This window comes from Venturia canescens, chromosome 6 (assembly GCF_019457755.1).
Source record: "Venturia canescens isolate UGA chromosome 6, ASM1945775v1, whole genome shotgun sequence".
NCBI lineage: Eukaryota > Metazoa > Arthropoda > Insecta > Hymenoptera > Ichneumonidae > Venturia > Venturia canescens.
Genome location: NC_057426.1, coordinates 11,694,301 through 11,720,317, shown reverse-complemented (window position 1 = coordinate 11,720,317; position 26,017 = coordinate 11,694,301). Strand labels below are relative to the sequence as shown.

At 37.7% G+C, this 26,017-nt stretch overlaps 1 protein-coding gene across 4 annotated transcripts in view; it reads right to left on the bottom strand.

The window, feature by feature from the left end:
- Nucleotides 1-94: 94 nt before the first annotated feature.
- GluClalpha (glycine receptor alpha 1) overlaps nucleotides 95-26,017 on the bottom strand; it is a 52,468-nt gene continuing 26,545 nt past the window's right edge. For 2 of the 4 annotated variants that reach the window (XM_043422719.1, XM_043422716.1), the window contains 8 exons: nucleotides 24,854-24,921; nucleotides 11,512-11,581; nucleotides 10,366-10,519; nucleotides 10,083-10,165; nucleotides 9,692-9,826; nucleotides 8,923-9,075; nucleotides 7,764-8,038; nucleotides 95-6,522 (listed from right to left, as the gene is read on the bottom strand). In XM_043422719.1, coding sequence (XP_043278654.1) covers nucleotides 5,770-6,522; nucleotides 7,764-8,038; nucleotides 8,923-9,075; nucleotides 9,692-9,826; nucleotides 10,083-10,165; nucleotides 10,366-10,519; nucleotides 11,512-11,581; nucleotides 24,854-24,921 — 1,691 coding nt within the window. In that variant the 3' untranslated portion in view covers nucleotides 95-5,769. Of the gene's footprint in view, nucleotides 6,523-7,763; nucleotides 8,039-8,922; nucleotides 9,076-9,691; nucleotides 9,827-10,082; nucleotides 10,166-10,365; nucleotides 10,520-11,511; nucleotides 11,582-16,442; nucleotides 16,511-20,663; nucleotides 20,732-24,853; nucleotides 24,922-26,017 lie in introns of all 4 variants that reach the window. The other 2 variants (XM_043422717.1, XM_043422718.1) reach the window with 2 other exon arrangements.

Below are 26,017 nucleotides of genomic sequence, written 5' to 3'. Positions count from 1 at the left end.
TTCCGCTATATTAGAGCCGGCAATCGAGGTTGGTCGAACAGATATGAACGGTAATAACGAGAAACAAATTTCATTGGGATGAAAAACAACGAGATTTCGTATGCAAAGTTTAATTGCCCGTCAATTCATTTTAATCGTGACATTAATTATCTATTATGCGATCTCGGTACTCTCTACGACCCGCGTTAATGAGATCTACGATTGGGGATGAATGTAAAGGGTTTGGGGAAGGGGGAGATTCGCTCGCAAAATCGATACTATGAACGTCCACGGGATCGCTATAATTATTTTTTTCTCCTAAATACCACCGACGCCCTTAATTAATATAGTTGAAAAAAAAAACAAAATTAATCAAACAACTACTTTTTCTTTTTCTTTTTCTTTCTTTCTCGTTCACAAAATCTCGGTTTCACGCGGTGACAATATTATACTTATGTAATATACCCAACATTCAATATTCATACGTATTTACGAATAAACTTTCTGTGCTCGATTAAATTCATTCCGGGTGGGCATGAGAACTAAATACCGTGAAACACTTATAAAACTCGTTTTTTATCTTCAAATCCTTCTTTATTATTATTCTTGGTGGGTGTATTGTTTGTTTTTTCTCTTTTAATTTAATTATTTCAAAATTTATTTTTCAAGTGTTACGCGAGGTGCTGAACAATCATGAAATCGTTCATTATTATTTTTTTCCTCGCTTTTACTCGCGAATGCCAAACGCTTGCTGACTTTTTCCAACGTCTCATGTGTGTTTTGCGCTCTGTCTGTACACTTTATCGATTTCGCACTCGGTTGTTTTTTTTCTTCTTCATCGCGAGCCCTCGTTTTAAATTATTTTTAAATTATTTTTTTTACTGTTTTTTTTTTTCGTTTCTTTTCTTTTTTTATTATTTTTATTTCCTCGTGTATTAAAGTGTCACACTAATTGAGCTTCGATTCGGTTGCAAAAGCTACGCTGAAGGCCCAACCGTGCAACCGAAAAATCTTCCCCTGGCTGCGGTCCTGATATTTCCACATTGTCTTATTTTTTTTCTTTTTCTTTAAATTATTTAATAATTTTTTCCCTAACGTACTTTTATGACTCGGAAATAAGATGACTTCGATCTTACTCGCTCTCTCTTTCTCTCTCTCTCTCTCTCTCTCATTATATTTGAAACATACTCGGAATTCACTAGTTCTTTTTAATAATAATATAATGATAATATCCTTTTATTTACTTATTTACGTTGACTGTTCGTTCCGATTTCGTACTTCCTATCTACGGTGCATGAACTTCGTTCTCTTATAGTATACCTGAATTTCGAGTGTGTATGTTTTTAACATTTTGTTTTATCGTTATTATTATTTTGCTTGTTTTTCTTTTTCTTTTTTTTTCCGTGTTTTCTGTTTTTCAATGCCGTAGGTACAAATGAAAGAGAAAATGCAGTTAATCTAAGCACCCTGTGAGATAGTCGCCAAATTATTTTTTTTTTTCTCTGTTGTGTCTTGTTTTTAGTGATTTTTTTGTTCTTTTGTTTCTGCTTTTTCGTTAATCTTTTTCTTAACGTAATGGTCCGTTCGCTTGTCTGCGAATAAAAATGTTTTTTTTTCTCTCTCTCTCTCTCTCTTATCAAGCTGCCTTCGTGTACAACTGTGCGAGCGCTTATCCTCGTTCGGTTTCGGCGTTTCCTTGTCATTTGAAAATCGGCAAATTGACCCGATCAATAATAATACGGCGGTAAAGAAACGATGATTTGAATATTTTCCTCTTCTTTTATTTGAAATCCATCACTTTTGATTGATATTCTTTTGAGCTGATTTGATTTTAGTAGCTTGAACTAAAACCGATTGGAAACTTAATGTTCGTTCTACGAGTGAATAATGTCAAGCTCGAAATTTCAGCAGGAGCGTGTTTGCACGTGGAATACCACCGACGTCAGAAGGCTTTTTTTACCATTTTTTTTTCTACGATGCCTTGTTCGAGAGATTGGAATTAATAAGTGATAGCCGATCAAGCGTGTCGATGGAACAGAGTGTGACTCGAGCAAGCTGACGATCCACCCAGTTTGCCTTGCCAACGCGTGTGATTGGACATTTATAAATCATTAAAATCTCATCAAGTCAGGGATAAAAATAGTTAAAAGATTCCGTTTGTTGAGGAACTCTTGAAATACTGCTGCAAACGACTAAAAAGTTGGGCGTGTGGGTCATTTTTGTTTTTTTCTCAGGCGCATATTTATACAAGGCGGTTCAATGACAACATTCCGTCTTGACTATTTATTGAATTCGTTTTTTGTATCATTAGATATTGAGCATTTACATTACATTTTATTAAATCGTTCAGAACGAACAAAACATTTTCGAGCGACTTGCTTAAATCGCAGATCAACAAGATTTTACTTAATATTCAATATATGTTTTTTTTTTTTTTTTTTCATTTTATTCTCAATGAATATCAACTAATATTAGACATATAATTAAACGAAATAACAGTCAATGATAATATAAATTAATGAAGACATAAAAATTTTCTAATAATTAAAAATATGAAACTAAATGAATACATACAGTTTTGATTTGTAAAATATTGTTTTTGTTTTTTTGGGTTTGAAAAATTCATTTAAAAATTCCCTGTTCTCAGCCGCCCTGTATAGATATGATAACCTGATTCATTAATCGTATTATTCAAAATTATTTACAATATACGATGCGGAGAAGGGCGCGAAGAGTTTTTCTTCCAATTTTATTATTACATTCGGAGAATTTACGATCATGTTATTCGGTGTTGAAACGCTCTCTCTCTCTCTCTCTCTCTCTCATTTAATTTCTTTACCATGTAATAAGTGCGACCATTAAACGCTAACGTTATTTTCATTATCCTAAAACGTTTTTGTCTATGCTCTCATTTGTGATTTATTTTTCGTCAATTGATTCACATTTTTTTTCTTCATCGTTTCTAATTCGCGATCGATCACGTTTGAATTAAAAAAAAAAAAAATTCTCCGCCGACTGCCTCGTCGCAAATGGCTTTTGTAATTTTTCGAAAATTGTCTCCGATTCTTAATTTGGCATTTGTTTCGTTTTTTTGATTAATTTAAAAAATTTTTTTATTCTCTGTTCTTCATCTCGCGTGGAAGACCGATTTAATTACAAACTTCAAATTCACCGAATCCGACAGTTTTCCAAAGTCATAATCGTTCTTTGAACATAATAATAATTTAAAAAAAGCACACACACAAAATTGCGTATGTATATAAATTTGACGACGTGTGGTTATTTGTTGCTTCTTTTTAAATTCAATCCTCCGACCCTCGGTCGTCGTTCCCCTGAAATGAGGTTCAATCGATTAATTGCATAACGAAATATAAATACTTGGAACGATAAAGCGAGAGATCGTGCGAAGAATCATTTTCTACCCTCCACTTCCGGATCACGCCGTATTTCTCTTCCCCCGCGTAAAACGTCCAAATGAAAAATATGTACATTTATTGTTTTTGAATTTTATCATCATTAGTTTTTTTTTTTTTTTTACAAAACTAACGATAATGAAATTCGCTAACAAAAATTAATTGACCGAAGAACGACGCACGCATATGTACGTACATGGTTTGTCAAATTTTGATGGTTTTTTTGTTTCAACGGTGTCCTCTCATCGTTTTTTTTTTTTTTTTATCATCTATACATATCGTTTGTTTTTTCCTCAATTAATGTCTTCAATATTCGTTTATTGATCTTCATACGTCTGGCAAGAACACATGGTTAGCGAATAAAAACACGCGTGTAAAAGTGCACCGAGCCAATCCTTATTATTTTCGCCTCGTCCATATATATTTGATTCGATTTCGTATTATTATTTTCCTCCATTTTGAAATTGTCTTCTAATTCCTGTTTTCCGCTATCTGTCACTTACTTTTAAATTCATTTATTGATTCATTTTTTTTCTCATTTTTATTAATATTATTATTTTCATGTTTTTTTTGTTTTTTTTTTTTTCGTTTTTTTTTTCTTCGTATGTCACAATTCGTACTACACGCTTACGTAAAAAGAATCAAAATTTCCTCAGGCTTTTTTTTCGATACTTAGTCATAATACCGATTAACTACGAAGAAGGTGACCCCTAGCCCCGTCGACGGTGACCTTTTTCTTACTCTCCCAGCATTGATATATCAACGATCGTATACAATCATTTCTATCGTTCGGGTCGTTTTCACTTGTTATCTCTTTTTTAATTGTTTAATAAATCTTCTTCATCTCGACATATTATTTATCGTTTTATTTCATTTGTTTAATTTTTATTATTATTATTTGGTTTCTTCTTCTTCTTCTTCTTCTTTTACGTAACTACGACAACTTATCCGCTTAAAAAGCTCGTATCGATAAAAAGATCGGCTATTTTATTCTCCCGGTTTCATCGGTCTATAATACTGTTCGTTCGTGATTGGTTTCATTGGTTATTTGTTTTGTTTTGTTTTTTTTTTTTTTCATCAACACTTTGTTTCTCCTCGTTGAACACGAATTTCTCTCCTTCCCCCCAAATGATTTTCCATTCGTTATATAATGAATTTTTTCTTTTTAATCGTTCACGCATTAACGCGTAAAAACGATCGATCGAGAATTCGAGGAACAAAATCGGATCGGGGTTTGATCGTGGTTTCGATTTTTCGCGCGATTTATTAATCGTTTTCTTTTTTTGTCATTTTTTTCGATTTTTTTTTTACAAACACATGGACAACGGAATAATGTTGTGGCGAGGCTAGAGGTCGTGTACAGGAGTCACTGACTGTTGTAACAAGTTATTTTTTGGTTTTTCTTTTTCTCTGTCCCCTCCTCATTTTATCTTGCTTATCGTATTTTACCTCGACGATACATAAGTGTAATAATAGTTTTTTTTCTGTTTTTTCTTCATTTTTATAAATTGTTTATGCACGTAGTCGTTTAACAGGCCGTGGCTATACAAGGCCCACTACATTATTTTTTTTTTTCTTTTAATGTCACTTGGTGGCACGCGGTCTTCCTCTCGATAAATGCTATGGCGATATTCTCTCACATTCACACTAATGAATTTCTTTCTCATGTTCGCTTTGTTTTTCGGTGTGTAATTTGTTTTGTTTTGTTTTGTTTTTTTTTTTTTTCTTCGCTTCGTTCGACCACTCTTTTTCGCCCAACTCGTTTTGTGCTTATACAGAAATGTTCCCAGATTGTTTTTTTTTGTTTTTTTTTTTTTCGTAATAACATTGAGCATTCATTCATCGCAATCCCTTATTCTCTCTCGGCGGTTGAATATATCTCCCGGATCGACGTGAAATTTTCATTAATAACTTAATTTTCTACCACTCGTTTCACTCGGTCGATTGTTTTTGTATCCACGCCCGAAATAACGCGGTGTGTGCTGCGCAATATAAATCGAAAATAAAATGAAAATGAAGAGGGTCGTTTGATAATTCGTCGCGGGAAGCCGGGGCCTGACTTTCTTCGGGACTCCTCGAGAGGGCTCGTCCAATCAAACGCGACTTCGTTTCTGCGATTAAGAATTATGACGAGATCCTAAACCAAGAGAGCTTTCGAAGAAGAAGAAAAAAGGTGAGAATTGCTCGTTAATCGCGAAGCAAAGAGTGCGGTGGGAGAGTCTGAGACACGTTCGAAACGAAAAAGTGGTAGGCGAAAATAAGGATGAAAATAATAATAAAAGCCTCTAGCTCGCGTCGCCGCTCGGATTTATAATCCAAACGTAATGCGATCGGAGCCCCGGGCCGGCCTTCTTTCGCAATATGCAATATGGAGGAATTAATTCATTTTCATTTTAGCCGTGTCCTCTTCCCGAAAGAGATACATGGACCAGTAGGCGAGATTGAAGAATACAAAGGACAAAGGAAAAGCGAAGCGCGCTATGACGTCGATCCGGGCGCTACCCTTGGCGTGACACTTGAACAGGTCGCGCGAAACGATGCCCCAATACTTGTCACTTTTGGGGTTGGGCAAGCGGGAGAAATCTTGGGAATTCCGTTGAGATAGAATGGGCGGTGACGGGGTGACCATTCGCGATGAAGCCGGTGAAGCTGACGTTCTACCGGAAAGACGCAAAGTTTGGGATGTTATAGGTGACGATTGGGTCTCATTGTCACTCTGTAGCCACGAAGTTGGCGAATCTTCTGGATGGTGCTGACGAGTCGATCTCGAAGCCTGATGATTGTGGTGCTGATGCTGGTGGTGGTGATGTTCGTGATGATGATGGTGATGATGATGATGATGCTGATGATGGTTCGGCCCCCCGGCGGCAGCCCCTCCGTTCCGACTCGACGAATGATGGTGCCGCGTACGATGCCTCGTGTGCGTGTGGTAGAGATGACCGCGAGCCACTTCCCTCGATCCAGGCGTTGTCTCCTCACTCCCACCCCCGATCACTCCTTGTCCGCCTCCTCCCGGAACAGGTACGTGGACCAGTACGCGAGGTTGAACAGCGCGAACACGAGGGGGAAGGTGATCCGTGATATGACGTCTATGCGCTTGGACCTCGTCGGGAACTTGGACAGCCACGACCTGCAGCAGTTTTTTTTCGCCGGTTGCATGTGTATTTCGCACTGGCGCATCTTATCCGACAACGTTTCCTCCTGGCGTCGGACGAGAGGCTTCTGAAAGAAATTTACGGTTCTTGGTTTCCGGCTTTTTTTTTTTTTTTTTTTTATCGACTTTTTCTCTTTTCTTTGCGGAAATCAGCAGTCCATGGATCGGAGAAAATACTTTTCGGTTTTCGGATCACCGCAAAGCTATTATTTGCCGATCCATACTTTCTGTTTTTTCGTTCTTTTCTTTTTTTTTTCTTTTTTTTCTTTTTTCTTTTTGCAATGAATTTTTTTATCGATTTTATCTCTAGTGTCTCTCGTTCAAATGACTCTTGTCCGATCCATGTAAACTTCGTACATCTACGATTAACGCGTGTCCCTTCTGAGGTCACAGCGGCTCTAAAACTTGCCAGGCCCCTTCGTGAGAGTGGCCACCATTTGATAACTCTGTTTTTGTTTTTTGTACATGTATTTTATGTGCATTCGTTAATCGAAACATGCTGGGATAATGATCGTGGCTCGAATATCGTTGGTTACAATTGTCCATTCGCTCGACCAAATGAAGGTTTATCGCCGCCGATGATGCCTCGGTCATTGCCGATATTGTCAGGTCTGCCCCAATGATCGGAACATCGCCGAGTGCTTCACTTCGTTTGGAGACTCGCGTTTCAACGTATTCGCGACGCGTGCATTCGCAGCATCGAATCCACGCTCCGATAGTGGAACACTCTCAGGACGCCTCAAGTTTTAGTGATTGGCTAATAACTGAACCGGGAGGCAGGCATGCGATGCAAGTTCCAACGGAACCGGTCATAAGTAGAAGCGACACTTTTGGAACATGATTCATGATGACGTTGCGAGCGTCGAAAGAACGCTTCGCAAACAATTATTCAAGTCCTGTCACATTTAATCTTCGATTTGAAAAATCATCTCACTCGACGATCAATGAGCGACCTCAAAGATACCGGAAAGCCTGAGGGACCCGCTCACATTGGAACCAACTCCCACGCACGTATGTACACATTCATTAACATAATCAATTGAAAAGAAGCACATTGGCCCAGGAGGAACTCGAAAAAAAATGGAAAAAAACTTCTTTTTTTTTTTATTTAAATAAAAACACACAGCTTCTCAATCGACGTAAAAACGTTCGAAACGACATGAAAATATTGGTAAATGAACGTAATTTAAATCATACTCCGCGAGCGTGATACTGACCATGGCGAAATTAGTTCCGCTGTCCGCTTGTAGCAATTCCGTAGCTGGATCTACGGACGACGAGTGCTCCATTTCACGATATTTTTTCTTCATGTTTTCCCGGTGCATGTCGCTCCGGGACGCGTAATTAACCAACGCGAATTCCAGCAACGCACCGAATACAAATGTCAGGCATACGCCTGTCCACACGTCGATGGCTTTTGTGTAGGATACTGGTGGCAGTGAGGCATTTATTCCAGACGTCTGAGTCGCCATTGTCAATAGTGTTGTTACACCTGCTCGTGTTCCCCGCCCCACAACAAGTCCCACCAATTAATTTACCTCTCGAGCTTCCTCTCACTTAATGCCAATGCTTCTTAAGGTTGTTGCCGGGATCTCCGGATTTTTTAGAGCGAATTTTTCAACCGAGTGCACTCAAGGCGCTCCAAGACTTTGGGGGTTCGTCGATTTTTTTACTCGGCCCCCGTCCGTCGTCGCTTTCGTTTCGTTCGAGGCTATACCGGCGTCTCAATTTTCCTACAGGGAATCTCCCGCGATTTGAGCACGAACGACGAAAATGGGTTTTTGTTATTGCGGAGCTACCGGTAAAAATGCAAAAAAAATTATCGCCGGCGTTTAATGCGACCGAAAAGTAAACAAAAAATGGCTTGAGCAGAATTTTGATGAAATTTCTCGACGACGCCCGTTCCGAGGCATCGTCGAAATTTGATTTTTTCATTTTTTTCAAAAATTTCGCTTAAATTCGCTTCGTTTAAATGAGCTGCGTATACATATACGTACCAAGCATCACCTGGACGTCTTGAGAGCTGTAAGAGCACAGATGACAGCAGGGAAAAAGCGAGCTCTCGTGCCAAAAATTTTCCAATTTTATTTCAAAATTCCATTATTTTATTTTGGGGAGCGTGATTTTGTAGGTAACAGAAACTGCTGCTGACGCGAACGACGGAAAAGCAAACCGAAAAAAAGAGCCCCCAGCGAAATGAGGTTTTCACAAAGATCGACGAGAGGAAAATACCACGATCAAAAAACCAACGTCTCGGAGAATCTCGCAACAACCTTAAATGAAATTCTCGAAAAATAAGAAGAAAAAAAAAGACGAGAAAATCAGGACACAAAACGATGAGAAAAAATGATTTCGAGCGTCGCCGCTTTTCCTCACCCAATGAAACTCGTGCCGGTACAGCACTTTGATCTAGCCAAAAAGACACCCAAGAGACGATGACAAGCATGCAGCATGGGATGTAGATCTGGATGAGATAGTAGCTGAATTCTCTCTTGAAGAGCAAGTCTACCTTAAGGCAGCTGTACTCGCCTGTAAATCATTGTAAACTCCCATACTGATCCAAAATAATAATCGCTCTAACAATGACAACTACAATAGTCATGAGTATTCGTCGAAAGGAAATCATCTTTTATTTTAAATATACAAAGATATCAAGCCTTAGGGTAGACACCGAGGGGTCTAGCAGACCCTCAGTTCGTGGACTTCGTAGGATAAAAACCATGAAAGGAAACTAGATTTTATTTTGACAAAATATTTCAAGACATCAGCGTGTACCATAAGGATTAATAACGTCGATAAGGAAAATGAGAGAAAAAAATGACAATTGTGAAGAGCAGAAGCAACGGGTTTCGTGAACTGAGCATATTCTCGATTAAATGAATAACTACGTAAGTTGAAAATCGATGGAAATATATTTCACGTAAGATAAAAAAGAAAGCAATGACGGGGAAAAAATGGTGAAAAATATGAAGAATCTGGAGGTAAAGAAAAAACGAGCAATAATAAATGCATCTAATCGAACTCTACGAATGTCTGTCGTCAGCGCAGATAGCTTTCCTTCGTTTCCGGTTTCCGCTGAGTTCCCTTCGAAAGAGGAGGCCCCCGGTATCGCGGCGTCGCGGGTGTAACGCAAAAAAGGACTCACCTGTGTTGGTCTTGCTGTTGCAATAATCGGTAAGAAACTTCTCGAGCGTGAACCTAGGTAGGTGTAAGTTCTTAACTATCTGGACGGGGTCACCCTCTTTCCATACGAAGACCAAATCGTCGGTCGTCCATCCGTCTACACGGTCAAGCATTCGACAGAGCAATTGAGTTAGTACTTAAGAGGGTTCAGGTCGAGGTGGAACGAGTGTGGGAATGTAAAAACGGAAGAGAAAACAAAAGTTAAAATCGATGATAAAAAAGTAAAAATTGCCCAGCGCGTGTCCCCGAGCAGGCTCAGCCTCGGTACTGCCGGCAATTTTTTACATTTTTTATACATTCTTCGGGAGAGGAATTTGGTTTGTTTTTCTGGATACCACTACGTGGATACTCACAGCTAGCCATGCGTAACGAGCAGGTTTGCCGATCGAGCGGATAGAGCTTCAAATTCATCGGACACGATAGTGTGAGTGATATTCTGAAACGAGTGAATCATCCCGTCAGAGTCTCGCGTCACGCATATCGTATCTAATCTTTCGCTGTCGCAGTGCTTTCATTAATCGCTTTGTTTTTTCCTCTTGTTTCTTTTTTCTTCTCCTCCTCGTCTTACTTCCACGCTTTTTTGTGGACACACTCCCGGGGACAAGGGGGAAGGGAAGCATCTAAATGGCCACTTACCGTATGCTGTAAAGTACCGAGCCGTTTGGAAATATTCGTATGTATACATTCGGCATGATAATGTTGTGAAAATGGCCTTCCTTTTCATTCGAAAAGAAAAGATCGGGCATCCATACGCGATTTGATTCCGTAAGTGTTAAGTACTTGAGACGTCCTGAAAACAAACAGAAATATGGTCCCGTTGAAGAACACCTTCTCGTACCCTTTCATCTCCTTTTCTCAGATCAATGGTTTTTTTCGCGACCCTTCACCCTGCGAAAGCCTCGAGCCTCGGAAAAATCTCATTTTCCACGGAATTTCGTTTATAAAGCTTTTTTTAGCATTTTTATTCCAATGTTTATTCCACGCTGAGATAAAAATTCGGTTGAAACACTTGAAAAGTGTTCAATTTCACTCAAATATTTAGCCCCGTACGCGCGACAAAATACTTATTAAATTTCACAAAATATTTACAAATCATTTTGGCTATGATTCGATTTACAATATATTTTTATCATACTCAACAAAACCGTTTGGATACTTTCGTACTTGATGTTCAAATAAATATATGATAACGGTGTGTGTGTGTGTGTGTGTGTGTGTGTGTGTGTGTGTGTGTGTGTGTGTGTGTGTGTGTGTGTGTGTGTGTGTGTGTGTGTGTGTGTGTGTGTGTGTGTGTGTGTGTGTGTGTGTGTGTGTGTGTGTGTGTGTGTGTGTGTGTGTGTGTGTGTGTGTGTGTGTGTGCGAGTTAAGTAGAAATAAACAAATATTTCGAGTTTTTCTCGCTCATTTGGTTAATTTACATAAACAAAAATTCAATGATTCGAATAAATGAACATTCATAATTTATCCCAAGCGGATGTTAGTTAGATCAAGCAACAAAAATATCAACTAAAGACATTTAGTTGTTACAACGATTTATTTTTTCAGTTCATCTTCAAAGCATTCTACGATTCGTGTGAAATTTTGGAAAAGATTTGACTCTTGGGTTTTGAATTTGACGTTAAAACGGTCTTTTTCCGATGAGATTTTTTCTGGTTTTTAGAAAAATTTTACTAATCGCTCTTGGTGACACAGACAGACGGCTCTGAAGGACGATTTTTCACATTTTTTGTGTTGTTGTTTTTTTTTTTTTTTTTTTTCATTACTTTTTTTATTAGTACGTACCTCCGAAATCGTTAAATTTCAGCCTTTCATCCAGCCATTGTTCCCGAAACGTCAGCTGTACCGAATATTCCTGTCGGCAGACGATCATTATTCAGTGAGAATTCCTCGATATGCGTCACGAATAAAACGCGCGAGCTTTTTTTCATTTCTATTTTACGTGCTCGAAACCCGTTCCAATTAATTTTTTAACGTTAATAAAATGTGAGGGATGAAAAAGACGAGCGCTGGAAGCTCTTTCCGAAAAGCTTATGAATTTTTCTCGTTAAAATTTCTATCAGCTACTTTCGCTTCTTGTTTCACTCTATCAAATTTATTACGAGAGGCTGACTCGAAGCTCTGAAGCAATTAATCGGTTTACTTACTTGTCCAACTAAGTACGAGCGTGTGATAGTTTATATCGATTTTTCTGCGTATAATTTTCAATTATTTTTTCGTTAACTAACCATCGATTTTTCACTATTTAAAAGACTATTTTTCATGAAATTTCCCGAAGTTGCATGCACAAAAAAAGATTTCGAATATCCCCAATTTCATTTACAAATGATCATGAAAAGAAAACCATGTTTCAGCACATCCCACATTTCCATACCGTCAGAATTTTGAAGGTTCGTTCCTTGTGCTTTTTTTTTTTAATCGGATTACATGCTAAATGGATCGCGAATGATGGAAAAAATCAGTCGAAAGTGCTTTCTAATGCGCCAGTGAATTGGGTATAAATTTGTCGACGAATGAGCGAGAAAATGTTTTCATCGTAGTTGCCGGAGTTCGTTTAGCTTTCTCGAAAATTTCCGCCATTTTTCTCAATCATTCAAACGACCGGGTGATCGAGCACCTGGCAAAATGAACTCGAATATCGAATCTCGCGATTGGACATCGAGCTCGCGTTAAAACCAAAAGGTCACGTAAATTCATGCCATTGATAATTTTCGAAGCTGTAACTCACCGTTTCAGAAAGTTTTTTTCCAATCAATTTTTAATGAAAATCCTCACCAAAAGTTTATCGAATATCGGTGTATTTCTCGAGCTTTCGCGACTCGTGGCACAGCTTCGTAAATTCCAACGGCATCGACCTTTCGTTTAACTCGATTTACCAATAAATATAAACGAATTCTTTGAATCTTAAATGAATCTTAAACAACGTCGTAGCATTCTGAAAAAGCTCTAACGGTACAGCGAAGCACGTTCAAAGCATTGAAAATATGTGGGTTTCAGGATTATTCTGAAATGTTGGGAAGCATGCACGATATAAATCGAAACACGAGAGATACGTGGTTACTCTTAATGTAACTTTACGAACTCTACGTAAATCTACTTTAAACATTGCGTCAACATGCATTGTAGCTCACAGTTTTGATCGCTGCTCGTCTCTGGCAGGTCTCGGTCAGCTTCTTCGTTTTTAGTTTAGCAGACCCTTGTGTCACGGCGTATTTTCTTATTCATTACATCTCGAGAACGTCACTCTATTTTCGTGGCTTTTTAAAAATTCATTAAATTGGAGTAACGCGATCCATGTACGCTCTAGCATAAACGAAATGATGTTCGCGTACCGAGAACATTCGCCCAGAAAGGATGGGAATTTTTTTGAACAGTATTTTGCAACTGAAAAAAGTATTTTCGCCACGAAAACCGAATGGACGTAGATTGCTTGGAAGCATATCGATAAACACATAAATTAGTCTATTATTTTATAAGAAATGGTGAAATAGCGGCAGTCCGAATGTGTTTGAAGGGTGATCGTCGTAAATTTACGAAATTCAAAGTATGTCATTCGAAGATGTTCATAGTACATTTTTGTTTTCGACATCCCACCCAATCAATCAAGATCAACAGTTTGTCTGGTTTTTCGATCTTTTCCAGAAGTTAATGAAAAGCTAACTGTTCATACGGCGTTGCGTCGATATGCCGAAATGGCGGATTCGGTGTTGTGCTCGTTTTGGAGTAGAATATCGCAGTAGAAAAAGCCAAGTATGGTCAGACGCGGATAGCGGATGTCGCATTAAATACCGTGGGCCAAAGAAAGAAATGAAAAAATAATTGTTGCTGCGTGATCGTTATCCAGGGCACAGAAGCTTGTTCTCCATTGATTTTCCCTCGTCGTGGCCAGCAAAGTTTTGTCATGGAATTTATATTGTCGGACTTGACAACGAACCCTTGCATGTTTTAATGCACGAAGGACATTCGACCCTCGCCACATCCAGGAAAACGTAATTATTCAACTATATGCGGTAAATACCACGAGGGAAGTAGTTTCGCTTTGGGAAAACTCCATGAGAAAAGCTTGAATGAATTTCTAAAAACAAAATGTGAAAGCTTTTATTCGAGTACGTCGGTCAATTTGAAGTTTTTAATATTTTCAAGCCCGGATATTTTAGAAGTTTTCTGACAAAGTTAGTCCATGTTCGGAGACGTCAAATCAGTCGAGCGATCACTAAAATATTTGCACAATCATGTGATGTGAAGAATAGTTTTTTTTTTCACTTAAAATTCCCTCGTATTGGCGAGCTGAAGATATATGGGCCGAAAAAATGTCTTCTCAAGTGACGTAACATTGTCCCCTTGATCACAGTTTAGTGCTCTCGATTGTGTTTGCACTCTCGAGAAAACATCTGATCCTACAACTTTTATCTTACGTATACAGAACGTGGGTACTACAATATGGTTTGTAGAATGGGCAAACAAAAAGGAATCGGATATCTTTAAACAAGGAGCTCGAGTGTATTGAACGATGCTAAAAAAATCTCGTATCGACCGCACGCGTTTTTCTTTCCTTCGAACATAATATTTTCGATTTTTCATTTTCTTCGACAATGCGCGGACGAGCGCATATTTGTTTATTTTAATGATTTTTTCAACGTCGTCGAAAAACGGTTCTGTACGAAAAACAAATTGTAATAAATTCCTATATGAAAAGTTTTGCTCCTAGAAAAGCACCCAAGGTCGTAAATTTTTTCCTCTCTGAATCGATAAAAATGTTTTCCCTATTTTCTGTGATCAAAAGGAAACGCGGTGGTTTTTTCTCCTTTTCCGTCAGTTAGCGAGCAAAGTCGAATCAGTACGACTGCTGTGTACTGGAGAGCATACAATTTTTTGAAATTTTGCAGTATCGCGGAAGCGTGTAGTAAAAGTGCATTAGATAGCGCAGTCGTGAGGTAATGTGTCAACACTTTTCGTCCACGTATATAGCAGTGTCGTTACGAAAATACCCTAATTTAAAAATTGCGTAAGAATATTTTTTCCTAAATATGTGAAAACTTCGTTGAAAGAAAATCGTAGTCATCGCACATAAACTCAAACGATTCGAACAAATTTTCACGAGAATTGGTGATTCGAAGGAAATATTTATTGTGCTTTATCACATGGATATACATGTATATATGTGTGTATTATTTATAGAAAGAGAGGACGCGACGTGCGTGAGCATTTAAAGCATCGATTGTACTTGTCGACGTAGAAATTTTGCCAAAGCACTTGACACAACGATGAGTAAGGCGAGGTGTGACAAAAAGGGAGAGAAATATCGTAAATTTTTTTCCTCGAGAAACAAAAACTTTATCGCTGATTATTATATATATTTTCCAATGAATTTCACATCAACCGATGAATTTTGGGACTTTTTTTCAACCAGAAGTACAAAAGAGACTCGCGGTACAGCCAATGAAAGTGACCAATGAGTGACGTGGTGAAGAAGGATTTTTCGAAACAGTTTCAAAATCCACAAAATAAAAATCAATAAAAGCATTCTCATTTCAATTATTTTACCATTTTTTTCCGGCAACTCAAATATTTATCAGCATTTCGATAAAGATGAGTGACGGAACGCGCGCGCGCGCGCCCGCCCGTGACTATTTCCGAAACATTATTTACTGAATTTGAAGATAAAAATTCAAACAAACCGATAAAAGCAAGAACCATCGTTTCAACAATGCTTCACAAAATTCAAATAATATTCAGTAAAGAAAAATAAACTACAATGAAAATGAAATTTTTATTCAACAAAACAGGGGAGGTTTGACATATACCGTCACTTCCGTATTAATATATATGTATACCATGTATATATACACACACAGATATCAGGTATTTAATAATAAATGCTTATATATAAAAAAAAAAAAAAAGTAAAATTTTGAACAACCGTAAGAAACAATGAAAAATTCACACGGATTCCCACAAGACACACGAGATATAATAATACAGCCAATCAATCGAACAATCAGTATCATTATATATTTATATAATGTGTATTTTCTCATATAAATATATATGTTTGGTAGATATACATGACAACGTAACGACATCGAAAGGTCAACGTTCGACTGGTAGCACACATCCACTGGTTGCGCGACGTACGAGTATATCATATACGAGTACAGTACAAAAAAATGCAATTTCTTTTTTTTTTCTTTTCTTTTCTTTTCTTTTCTTTCCATTATATATAAATACACTCACTGCATATGTATGTATAGATATAGATAAATAATTATGAATCGATTGAAGTTTTCGTGACACTCGACCCGCCTGATAAGGAATGCAAAGTGTAAATTGTTTGTGGAATTTGATAAACTGGCAAGGAACTTTACAGTCTTGGGAGATTTCTGTTTCATTCGATTTTTTCAAGAATCGACGATTCGATTGATTTTTTAATTATTGTTTTATGCCGAATTGTGATAATGATTTCCTAGGATATATCGATGAATCGGTAAATGAAAGGAGGGTCGTGAAGAATCATGAGATCGTGAATTGGATGCGGATAAATTTGACTCGAAGTATATCATTTTTTGTGTTCATATTATTTTGAATATATCCATGTATACGTACACATATTGATATTTATTTATATTTAATGCATTGATATACACGTGACGTTATATAGATATACACATTTGTGGATATATAGACTGCCTTGCTGGTATTTTGTTGTTGTAACTCACCATTTTATTATCATGTATTTCGCTGATTGAGCGGATATACAAGTTGACAGTCACGTTTGTCGGGCCATCTAACACGGTGCCGGAACAGAACAAAAAAATCGAATTAATGAAACATTAGGAATGGAAAAAAACCCGGAATTTTGACTTTTTCTTGGTTATTGAAGTTTTGGATTTATTTAAAAACGAGATGGCTCGGGAGGAGAACATTCGAAATGAGGGAAATGTACGAGATTGTTTGCTTGAGATAATAAGTAAGTAAATAAATAATGAAAATGAAAAATATTCAGTATTAAATGATACGAGAAAGTATAATAATAAATAAATGAAGCATGTGGATAAATGGATTCGGATGGAAAACGAGCTGGGATTCATGATCACGAATTTAACGTCTCGTTTGCGTTTTTTTCCTCTTTTTCTTCACATTATTTTCCCTCCCTTTTTTATTCCTCTTTTTCGCACTGTTTCAAGAGCTAAGCTGCGACGCTCCGGGTCAAGGGTCGGGACATTTTGGAAGTTTGGAGGGCCAGGCGTGGCAGCTCCGGCGCTCGTGACCGTTGAATTTTTATTCTCATATACGTTCATAACGTTCTTGAAGAATCGTTATGAAAAAAATAATGAAAAAGTTTGACGCTTCATGGCCACTGGATCGTCGTGATCGTTTTTCGATCTTCTGGCAAAGTGTGAAAAAAGCAATTCCTCTTTTCGATTTGTAGCTGTTGAAAAGCCGCGCGGAAGAACGACTCGGGCTCCGAAGGTTCTTCTTCGAATGCGGCGTCTTCGAAACTCGTCAACTTTTGCTTCGAACCTCAACGGAGTAACTCCCACTGGACGGGCCAAAAATATGAGGAAACGACGTGATACTCGCGTTCGACTCGAACCAATTCGATATCGAATAAACGAGGAAAAATCGAGCCGATATTAAAGTACTTTCAACCCAGTGCATTAAAGGGGACAGCGCAACAGAACGAAAAAAATTTTTCATAGTTTCTATAACGACGTATTTCACGACCTAAGTTTAGGAAAATTTCCACTCGCATCGTTCATTTCGTAATGACACAGTTTTCGGAGTAAAAATTTCCACTGAATATTAGTCTAACTACGTTTAACGCTCGGATCAATTTTACGAGGTTTTCGAGCCTCCGTTCCGTTAACAACGCGTATGCAGTAACGCATAATTAGTGCACGTATGACTAGTTACAAAGTTGAAACAACTGGTACACGATTTGAGTGAAAGGGGTTGGGAATATTGCGGGGGAGAGATGCCCGTTCGTGCGTTATATTATTATAGAAGCCGCACGCCGCCGCCGCCCTCTCTTTTGCCTCGTCACTCACGTTGATGTTACCAAAACTCTCGGGTTTCCGATGCTTTCTCATCGTCCAATGAATCACCGTCACAGTTTCCCTCGAGTCCCATCAAATTGTATTCATTTGTATAAGCTCGACAAATAGCTATTCCATCGGAACTTACCGAGCTCCGGGACATCATTTACATACGTATCAACGAATTATAACTGTTTTGTCAGCTCGTTCGCTTATTAGTCCGCCTGGATAATCACTCGCGACAGATATTATTCATTTCACGAATTCATTACACCCGCCGTGCGTTACGAATTTTACGAATTTACATCTTCAAAAGTATACGAGCAGCAACGACAAATGTTTTTTCTCAAATTTATTTTATCCTCGGAGAGAAAAATAAGGGGGAATCTTATCACCTTTTAATTCAATTCGAAAGCTCATCTTTTAAAGTAGTTCGGCCGTTCGATAAATCCGGTGGAGGTCCACTTTTTTTTGCGGCAAATGATATAGTTTAAGGTCCCCCGATAACGATAAGCACGGTTCCGGGGCCTCTTAAGGGGCTAAATTTGGAAGTATTTCATCTACAACTTTGATTCTTTAACACGGTGCCTTGTGGGAGAACTCCCAATAATTTTAATTTTGTAAAAAGTTGTACGGTATTCGGGCTTCGGAAAAGTTTCTATCGTGAAGAAATTTCATCGCGGATTCCGTTTCTTTTAAAAAAACATTAGCTTATAGGGGGCTTTTAAGACAGAAAATATGAAAACATGAAAAAACCTTGATTTTTGACGTGTCAAAAGCGGATGTCGATCATTACATTGGACCGCTGGTAACGGCTGATTGAACTTCGGGTAAAGTCGCGAAAATCGCGGGAATTTCACCAAATTTAGTAGCTTCGCTTTTTGTAACGAATTGACGAATCGAGTGTTCATTAATTTTCATAATAATTTAGACTTCGATTTAATCAACATAAAGTAGTTGCTTACTTGACTAGTCATAGAGCGACCGAACTACTTTAATGAAATTAAACTGGATAGAAATGAATCCACCGGTTTTGTTAGGTTCAGTGAGAATTTTCAATCCTTCCAGCACTCGAATCAAAATGACGTGCTCGGAAATTTATCTACACTGGATATTTTCAGAAAAAACTTCTCCATTGTTCATACAATTGTTTCGTCAATTATCAATCGATGGCTCGTTCGAGTTATCAATATATCCGTTATGACAATTTATGTTATGTTTTTCCTTATGGTATAAGTGCCTTTAAGAGCTTTATCAGCACTCGCTAAATCAAGCAATGCAGTCTCAGATGCATTTTGTTTGGGTCTCCACGGTGTTGTTTTCAAAAAGTGTTTTTTTCTCTTCTTTATCAACTATATAAATGAAAAATGCTTTCCTAGATAAATACATAGTTTTGCATGTTCCATGAATAATATGTACAAAGAATGTTTGCCATCACGCTCAGTGGTTCGATAACGATAGCTGTTGAATCCGTGCGGTAGAACAAACAGAATATTTTTTCCTTCGGATTAGCAGATCCGTTGAATTTTATCAATTTCTGCATCTTGGGCGAAAGATAGAGAAAACGCGATTGTTATCGGTCTTAATGATATCCTCGAAAAGAATTAAAAGTTTCCACGCTTAAAGTTTTTTTAACGCTCAACTGCACGCTCGCTCCGTGTTTCCTTCGATAATGGGAAGAAAAGCTGAGTGCAGCTGAGAGTCAAAGTGAAGAATAAAGAAAGAAAAAAAGGATTTATCTGGAAAAATCAATCGCGTGAGAAAAATGTTTGCCAAACAAATAGCCACACATCACTCTGTGATTTATCGCCAAAAATTATGTGTTCGCATACGTATACATAGTTTTACGTTCACTTTTAGACTGTGTTAAAAACTGTTTGAATTTTTGTTTTTTTTTTTTTTCGTGCTCTTACTCGTCTATTCGCCAGTGCATGGAAAAATCCTGCGACCTTAACGCACACGTGAATGAAAAAACGGGAATCCTACGAAATAATCTACCACACATCAGCAGATCAGCGATACTATTAAATATCGAGCCAAATTTACGAGCAGCGTGATTCCACAACTTTCATCATAGTCGCGCATGTGGTAACTCTCATCGCCGAAACGATCACAATCCTGCTGCTCGTAATGCCAAATTTAAAACACTAAAAAAAACGTATACAATGGTTATCTTAGATAAAATTTTAACTTTAATTAAATTCAATATAAAATATGGGGTGAACGAAATATTATGAAATATCTACGCACGTAAACAAATTTTAAAAGTGTTTCTCTGTATGTTCATGAATCATATTGAACGATTTCGAAATATCGAGAATTTCGACACCTTGAGCAATCATTTCTCGACACCCAGTCGCTAATTGTTACGAACTTAGTCAGTTTTTACCAATTGTTTTCTCATTTCCAACGAGCCAATAAAAAAATGTGCGCGTCTGACCAATTATCGACAGTAACTACTGCGAGATCATTCGTGAAACAAGACTGATTATAAAACGTTCCACAAAAGACTCGACGAATTCGCGTTGCAACAAACTAATTTTAATTTGAATGATAGAAAATCTTAATGATTATACGTGAATCGATGAATTGTCAAAATTGAAAAAAGTCTCCTTCGATATCTTCGAAATCGTATTTACAATTCGTGTCGATTATTGTACTTATTAGAATTTCGTTTTTAAAAAAAAATAGTTTTTCATATTGATGGAGCGTAAACGAATAAATAGTAAAATTTAGGTAAGTCGAACCCAAAAACAAACACCCAGTGAATGCGTGTGCGTGTATCTGTGATTTATTGGGCGTAATATTGTATTTAAAATCATTTTTATACTTTTTGTTTGTTTGTCTGTTTGTTTTTTTTTCTGTTTTCTTTTTTTTTTCGTTTTTCATATTAAAACTTACCATTGTAACGTCATCTATTTTTGAGATACTTCGAACAAATATGTTGACGTGGACATATGCGGGTCCATCTAACATGGCAAAAAGAACACACAAATTGATCAGTCTTGTGGAACATAAAAATATCTTTTTATTTTCAATGCATTTTTTTTCGATATGATTTTTCTCTCATGTGTGTGGCGTTCAAGTCGTTTTAATACTCTGAATCTGGTCCCTCTTTAATCCTATTTTTAATCCTGGAGATATTCAATTGACCAAAGAAAATCCTTTGAAAATATCGTACAGGGAAAAATCGTATGATTTGAAGAAAAAACAACTAAAACGCAGATCGATGCTCTTTATCGCAGATATCATTTGACGTAGGAGCATGGACAGATATTCGATTTCCATAGTATGCAGTAGAGCAACACTCAATTGGTATCCGTTACAATATATTTTTAGTGGAAGAATTGTTCGGTGACGAATAAAACTTTTGTTGTTATAGATTTTTTCAATGCTCTCATTCGAGGCGAATTGTATTGACGATGATGATTGGGTATCAATATAGTTTTCGTTTGCTGATAACACACGAGATTTATCACCACCCTCTATCGTCGCTCGCGGGAGTGACGAAATAAATAATTCGTGAAACGTGGCGCGTGCGGAGAAACGAGAGCAGATCGTATTTTTGTTTTATTACCGGCAGCCAGAGGAGTTCATAAATCTCGATAAATCGTCGCCGGAAATCCCAAGCATGACAATCGTCCGCACGCTTCGTAAGGATTCAGGCACGTACTATTTTTATCGCGCTTTTTCTATCATTACGATTGTTTACTCCCGACGTTCGACTTTACGAGGTCACGATTCTCCACCTCGCTGTTGTATCTCCAACGGGAATAACTCACTTTTTGAAAAATATATGTCCGAATGAACTACCACGGGAAATTGAGCATAAAAGAATTGACATGATTTAAGGCCTCCGCGATTCAGAGCACAAAAAAAGTACTTTTTGACGGGCATTTTGCGAAAACGGTTGTTGCAAGTCGTTTCTATTACATAAAATTACAGCTGTTTATTTTGCTTTTGATTTTACTTTCCAAGACGATCAATTATGACGATTCATTCGCCGTATTCCTAAACAATCATTAACCCCTGATGGGTCCAACGTCATTTTCTAAGCCTACAAGAATCTTCGTTAAAAAAACCGCAGTATAAGATTATCGTGAAATTTTCATAAGAGGATTCGAGTTCGTGAGAGAGAATGAAGTTTTTTTTTTTTTTTTTTTTTTAATGGAGAAGAGCACTGTGAGCCTCGAAGCTTGAGTTTGACGCGACGCAACGGTTGATACGAAAATTTGGATAGTGTGAAATTTCGGGCTGCATAAAGCGGGACACGAGGCCATTGTAGTTGCTCTAAAGGGTGGGTGGAAGCTCCGGTTATTGCAGCGAGACTGAAAAGGGATATCGTTATTGTCCGGTCGATGCAGCACACGTGCACGGAATGATATAGTTCGCCTGTATTATCACGCAGAAATCCCCCCACGTACAACATTGTATAGCCACCTACTAAATAAAGAAGTTGCCAAAGTGCGGACTGACACTCCGCCATTTTGAATTTCGTCATATTTCGGACGATTTTTCAAGTTCGTGACTCGCCACTTCAACAGCATTGATATATCCGTATGTTGAGACAAAAAATTCAAGTTTCATCGGTATAAAATCGTTGACTGACTTACCTTGGCAAGTCGAGTGAACGGTAGAAGGGTATAAGCGCGTACACCGGCGCCGAGGCAACTTGGACTGTGTAATTACTTATTTTTTATTTTTTATTTTTTTTTTTCTTATTCCCAACATATTCGTACGAGATTATGTGAGGGAAGGACGAGGCAAAATGGGGAAACTGAGCAAGCATGAGCTGCCTAGAAACGGGAGCTGAGATGGAGAAACGAGACACGACTGTGAAAAATTTTTTAAAAAAAACAACATCAACGACATTCATATATTTTCCAAAGAAATGCCTCGATCTTACTCTCTTCCTTCTACTTTCCTCGGCCTTCCCCACTCATAATGACGTACATACGTAAATTTATTGTTTGCGTAAAAACGATTATACAATTGTCATGTGTTGAAATATCGAAATGCATTTGGCAATGCAATGGCATATAGAGAAACCATGTACGGTTTAGTTATGACGTGTGTGACGTTGCATGACCTCGCGTGTATGACGTTACTTGTCGAGCGTGCAACGTGAGTTGTTTTTTTCCCCTCCTCTCCGAAACAATTGCAAATTGCCTGCTCGCACAGTTCTTACTTCGAAAGACACGACAAAAAATAACGGACATTTCCAATACTCTTTCCTGCTAAAGGATTCAACCGTGCAGCCGTTCAATTTTTTCAATTATTCATACTTATCGTTTTATCCTAATGGAAAAAAGGAAAAAAAGAACATTTTTTAATATGATTACGATGAAAAGACCAACGATGAACGAGAGTGAGAGAGAGACGGTCATTTATTTTAAGGAGGCTCCAATGCCGAACATCACAAAATCTGAAATTCCTCAATTTCAAATTTTATTATGATAAATAATTATCATGGAGGGAAAAATTCCTCGAAGAATGCCAGTTTCGAGCGTCCTCAAAAACAACCTTCCGTCTTACCGTAAAAAATAATATTTTGCATCGAATCATAAATCCATATCAAAGTGATTAATATTTTTGGTGCCTCATTCGTTTATTTCCTCGACATCCGAAGCTAGATGTTCATTGAAACTTTAGTTACCGGCCGCGCAGCTGTCAATCACGATAAAATCCGTCGTTTGACCCAAATTCGACGAGATTCGAGTGTAAATGAATTATTTCACATTTCGTATTATCATGAGCTGAATCCTTTGTGAAAGATCATGTATTGAGCAATACAACGACAGATAAACGTAAAAGTACTTGTTCGATCATATAATTCACAAATATATTTATATATCCACACAAATATACAAACCAATGTATATCAAGGTATTTCCAGTAAACGTTTATAGCTACAGAAAACTGTGAAAACAATCTTTTAGAACAAACTTCATTACTTTTCCTCTTCTTTTATCGTTATTTTTAAAAACGAACAAAACAAAAACTCAATTATTCCACAAAATATACCAATCCCGAGCCGAATCGATCAACGTAATAAAAAATACAAAAACCCAACAAAACTCGTTGTTCTCTCAAATCAATTGACATCGAAAGAATGAAAAAAAAAAAAAAAAAAAAAGGCAACGCTCTTTCAAAGATCTTTCCGTTCCCACAAAACGTATTGGGATACTTTTATACATGTATTGATGTGCATATATTGCATATATAAATATATACAGTTGCATATGTATATAAATAAATGTATATACATATATACATCGATTTTTAGGCACCAGCAAATAACAAATCATAAAACAGTATATACATAATATAAGATTACTATGAATATATATATATATATCTGCTGAAAATAAAATCAGGGGATCTCGAGAGACCTATGTTATATTTTATATGCTTTATTGCATATGCTACGGTGTGCCATGTGCCCAAAAATAATATCCACATCCATGAATATACGTATATATATGTATGTACATATATAAATAATATTTCATTATACATAAATCCATATACGTCTATATGTACCTAGAGTAGGAGTGAAAAGCTAAAATGCCGCATGCCTGATGTCTATGTTAAATGCTAGTAGGTTTTCAAAGTTACGAGACACGAATGAAAAGGGGGAGCAGAGGGGGGGTGGTGGTGGTGGTTCAATGTAGTGTATTGCGGTTAGGGGATCGTAATATTATGGAAGTAGAAATAAAAAATTAAAAAAAAAAATACTCGACCGAGAAAATACTCGAGCTGGTGTTTTCTGGCCATCAGGTTTAGCTGCGCGCGTACATGGCTTTCCAAAAAGTTCTAACCTACTTGCGCCTAAATTTGCATAAGAGCACAAATATATGCACACGGATCTTTGTTCATATTTATATGTTTGTGCACGCGAGCATATGTATGTTTATGTTCAAATGTTCGTATATATATATATATAAATGGTTATCGAGGTGGTTGAAATACAGATAAACAAGTTAATGTACATAACCGATAAACAATAAAGGTAATTCAACGTTTGCCATAAGACCGTAAATTTGGTCGAGCCGGTAGGATTAAACAACTTGGCTGTTGTTCATACTTACCATCTTGATGTCACTAATTGTCGCAATGCTTCGGACAAACAGGTTTACCCGGACAATGGCCGGCCCATCTAAGGGCAAAAACAACAGAGGCCCTTTTTAATGAGTCAACTTCATAGGCAGCACACCTCAGAGATTTTCTTTTCTTTCTGTATTCAATTGTTTTAAGTGATATTGTTTTTTATAATATTTTTCATGTAGTGTGAGATCATTTGAGTACACCTCTCTATTGCTCATTATTCGCTCGGTGATTCTTGCACGAGGAACGCTTTGCATACAGACACGTACGCGGATTCGTACGTGTCCGGATGGGTCAGCGGACTACGAGCTTTTTCACTGGCCCTAATTGAGTGTTCTTATTGGAGGATGATGCCTAATAACGGTTGTTTATCAAAATGACGCGAAATCATGGCGCAAATGTCACAACTCCGGACGCAACTTGTGCGGGGTACGTGATATACTTTGATTTAAGCGAGGAAGGAATTTAAATAGGTTACTAGGGCGAGCGCGGTTCGAGTAGCGTTTTTCTAAGGGCAAATTTATCGTCCCCTCTCTTTGTGCTCCTTGCCTACTCACCAAGAATCTCAAGCGGGGAGGAGAACGCTGGGGTTAGCACACGTGTACCAGTGAACGCAGAATACTCGGAGGGCTTGTTTTCGATTTTTATTCAACCCGAATTATTCCAAGCATCGCAGCCGTCCTGATTGGCTCCAGAAGCGCGTGGAAGCTTTTGGAAATAGATGGAACCGAAGATTCCAAAGTGTGCCATTTTCCTCCATTATCAGTTGGCTTTTCTATAAATTTTTTTGCCTTTGGCTCTGTCATTTATTGCCTTCCACAATCATCATTCGTCCGATAGATTATTTAAATATAAAAACCTCGGCTCCGGAGGCTTGAGAAAAAGTGAAAGTAGCGAAGCATCCGCTGGTCAGTTAATTAAATAATCCCATAAACGGAGAGTATCAGAGAAAAAGCGACAAAGGACTTTTCGCTTCGGTGTGCTCGCAACAATCCATGAACTCGGCGACAAAAAGCTCCGGAAAGCGGAGAGACTTTTCAAGTGGAACACGCGATCGGGGCGGCACTCTAATTATAAAGAGTTGATATCTAACGAGAGCAGATTCGCGTAGATATGAGCATCCACGATGACAATTACTTTGGCTCCGA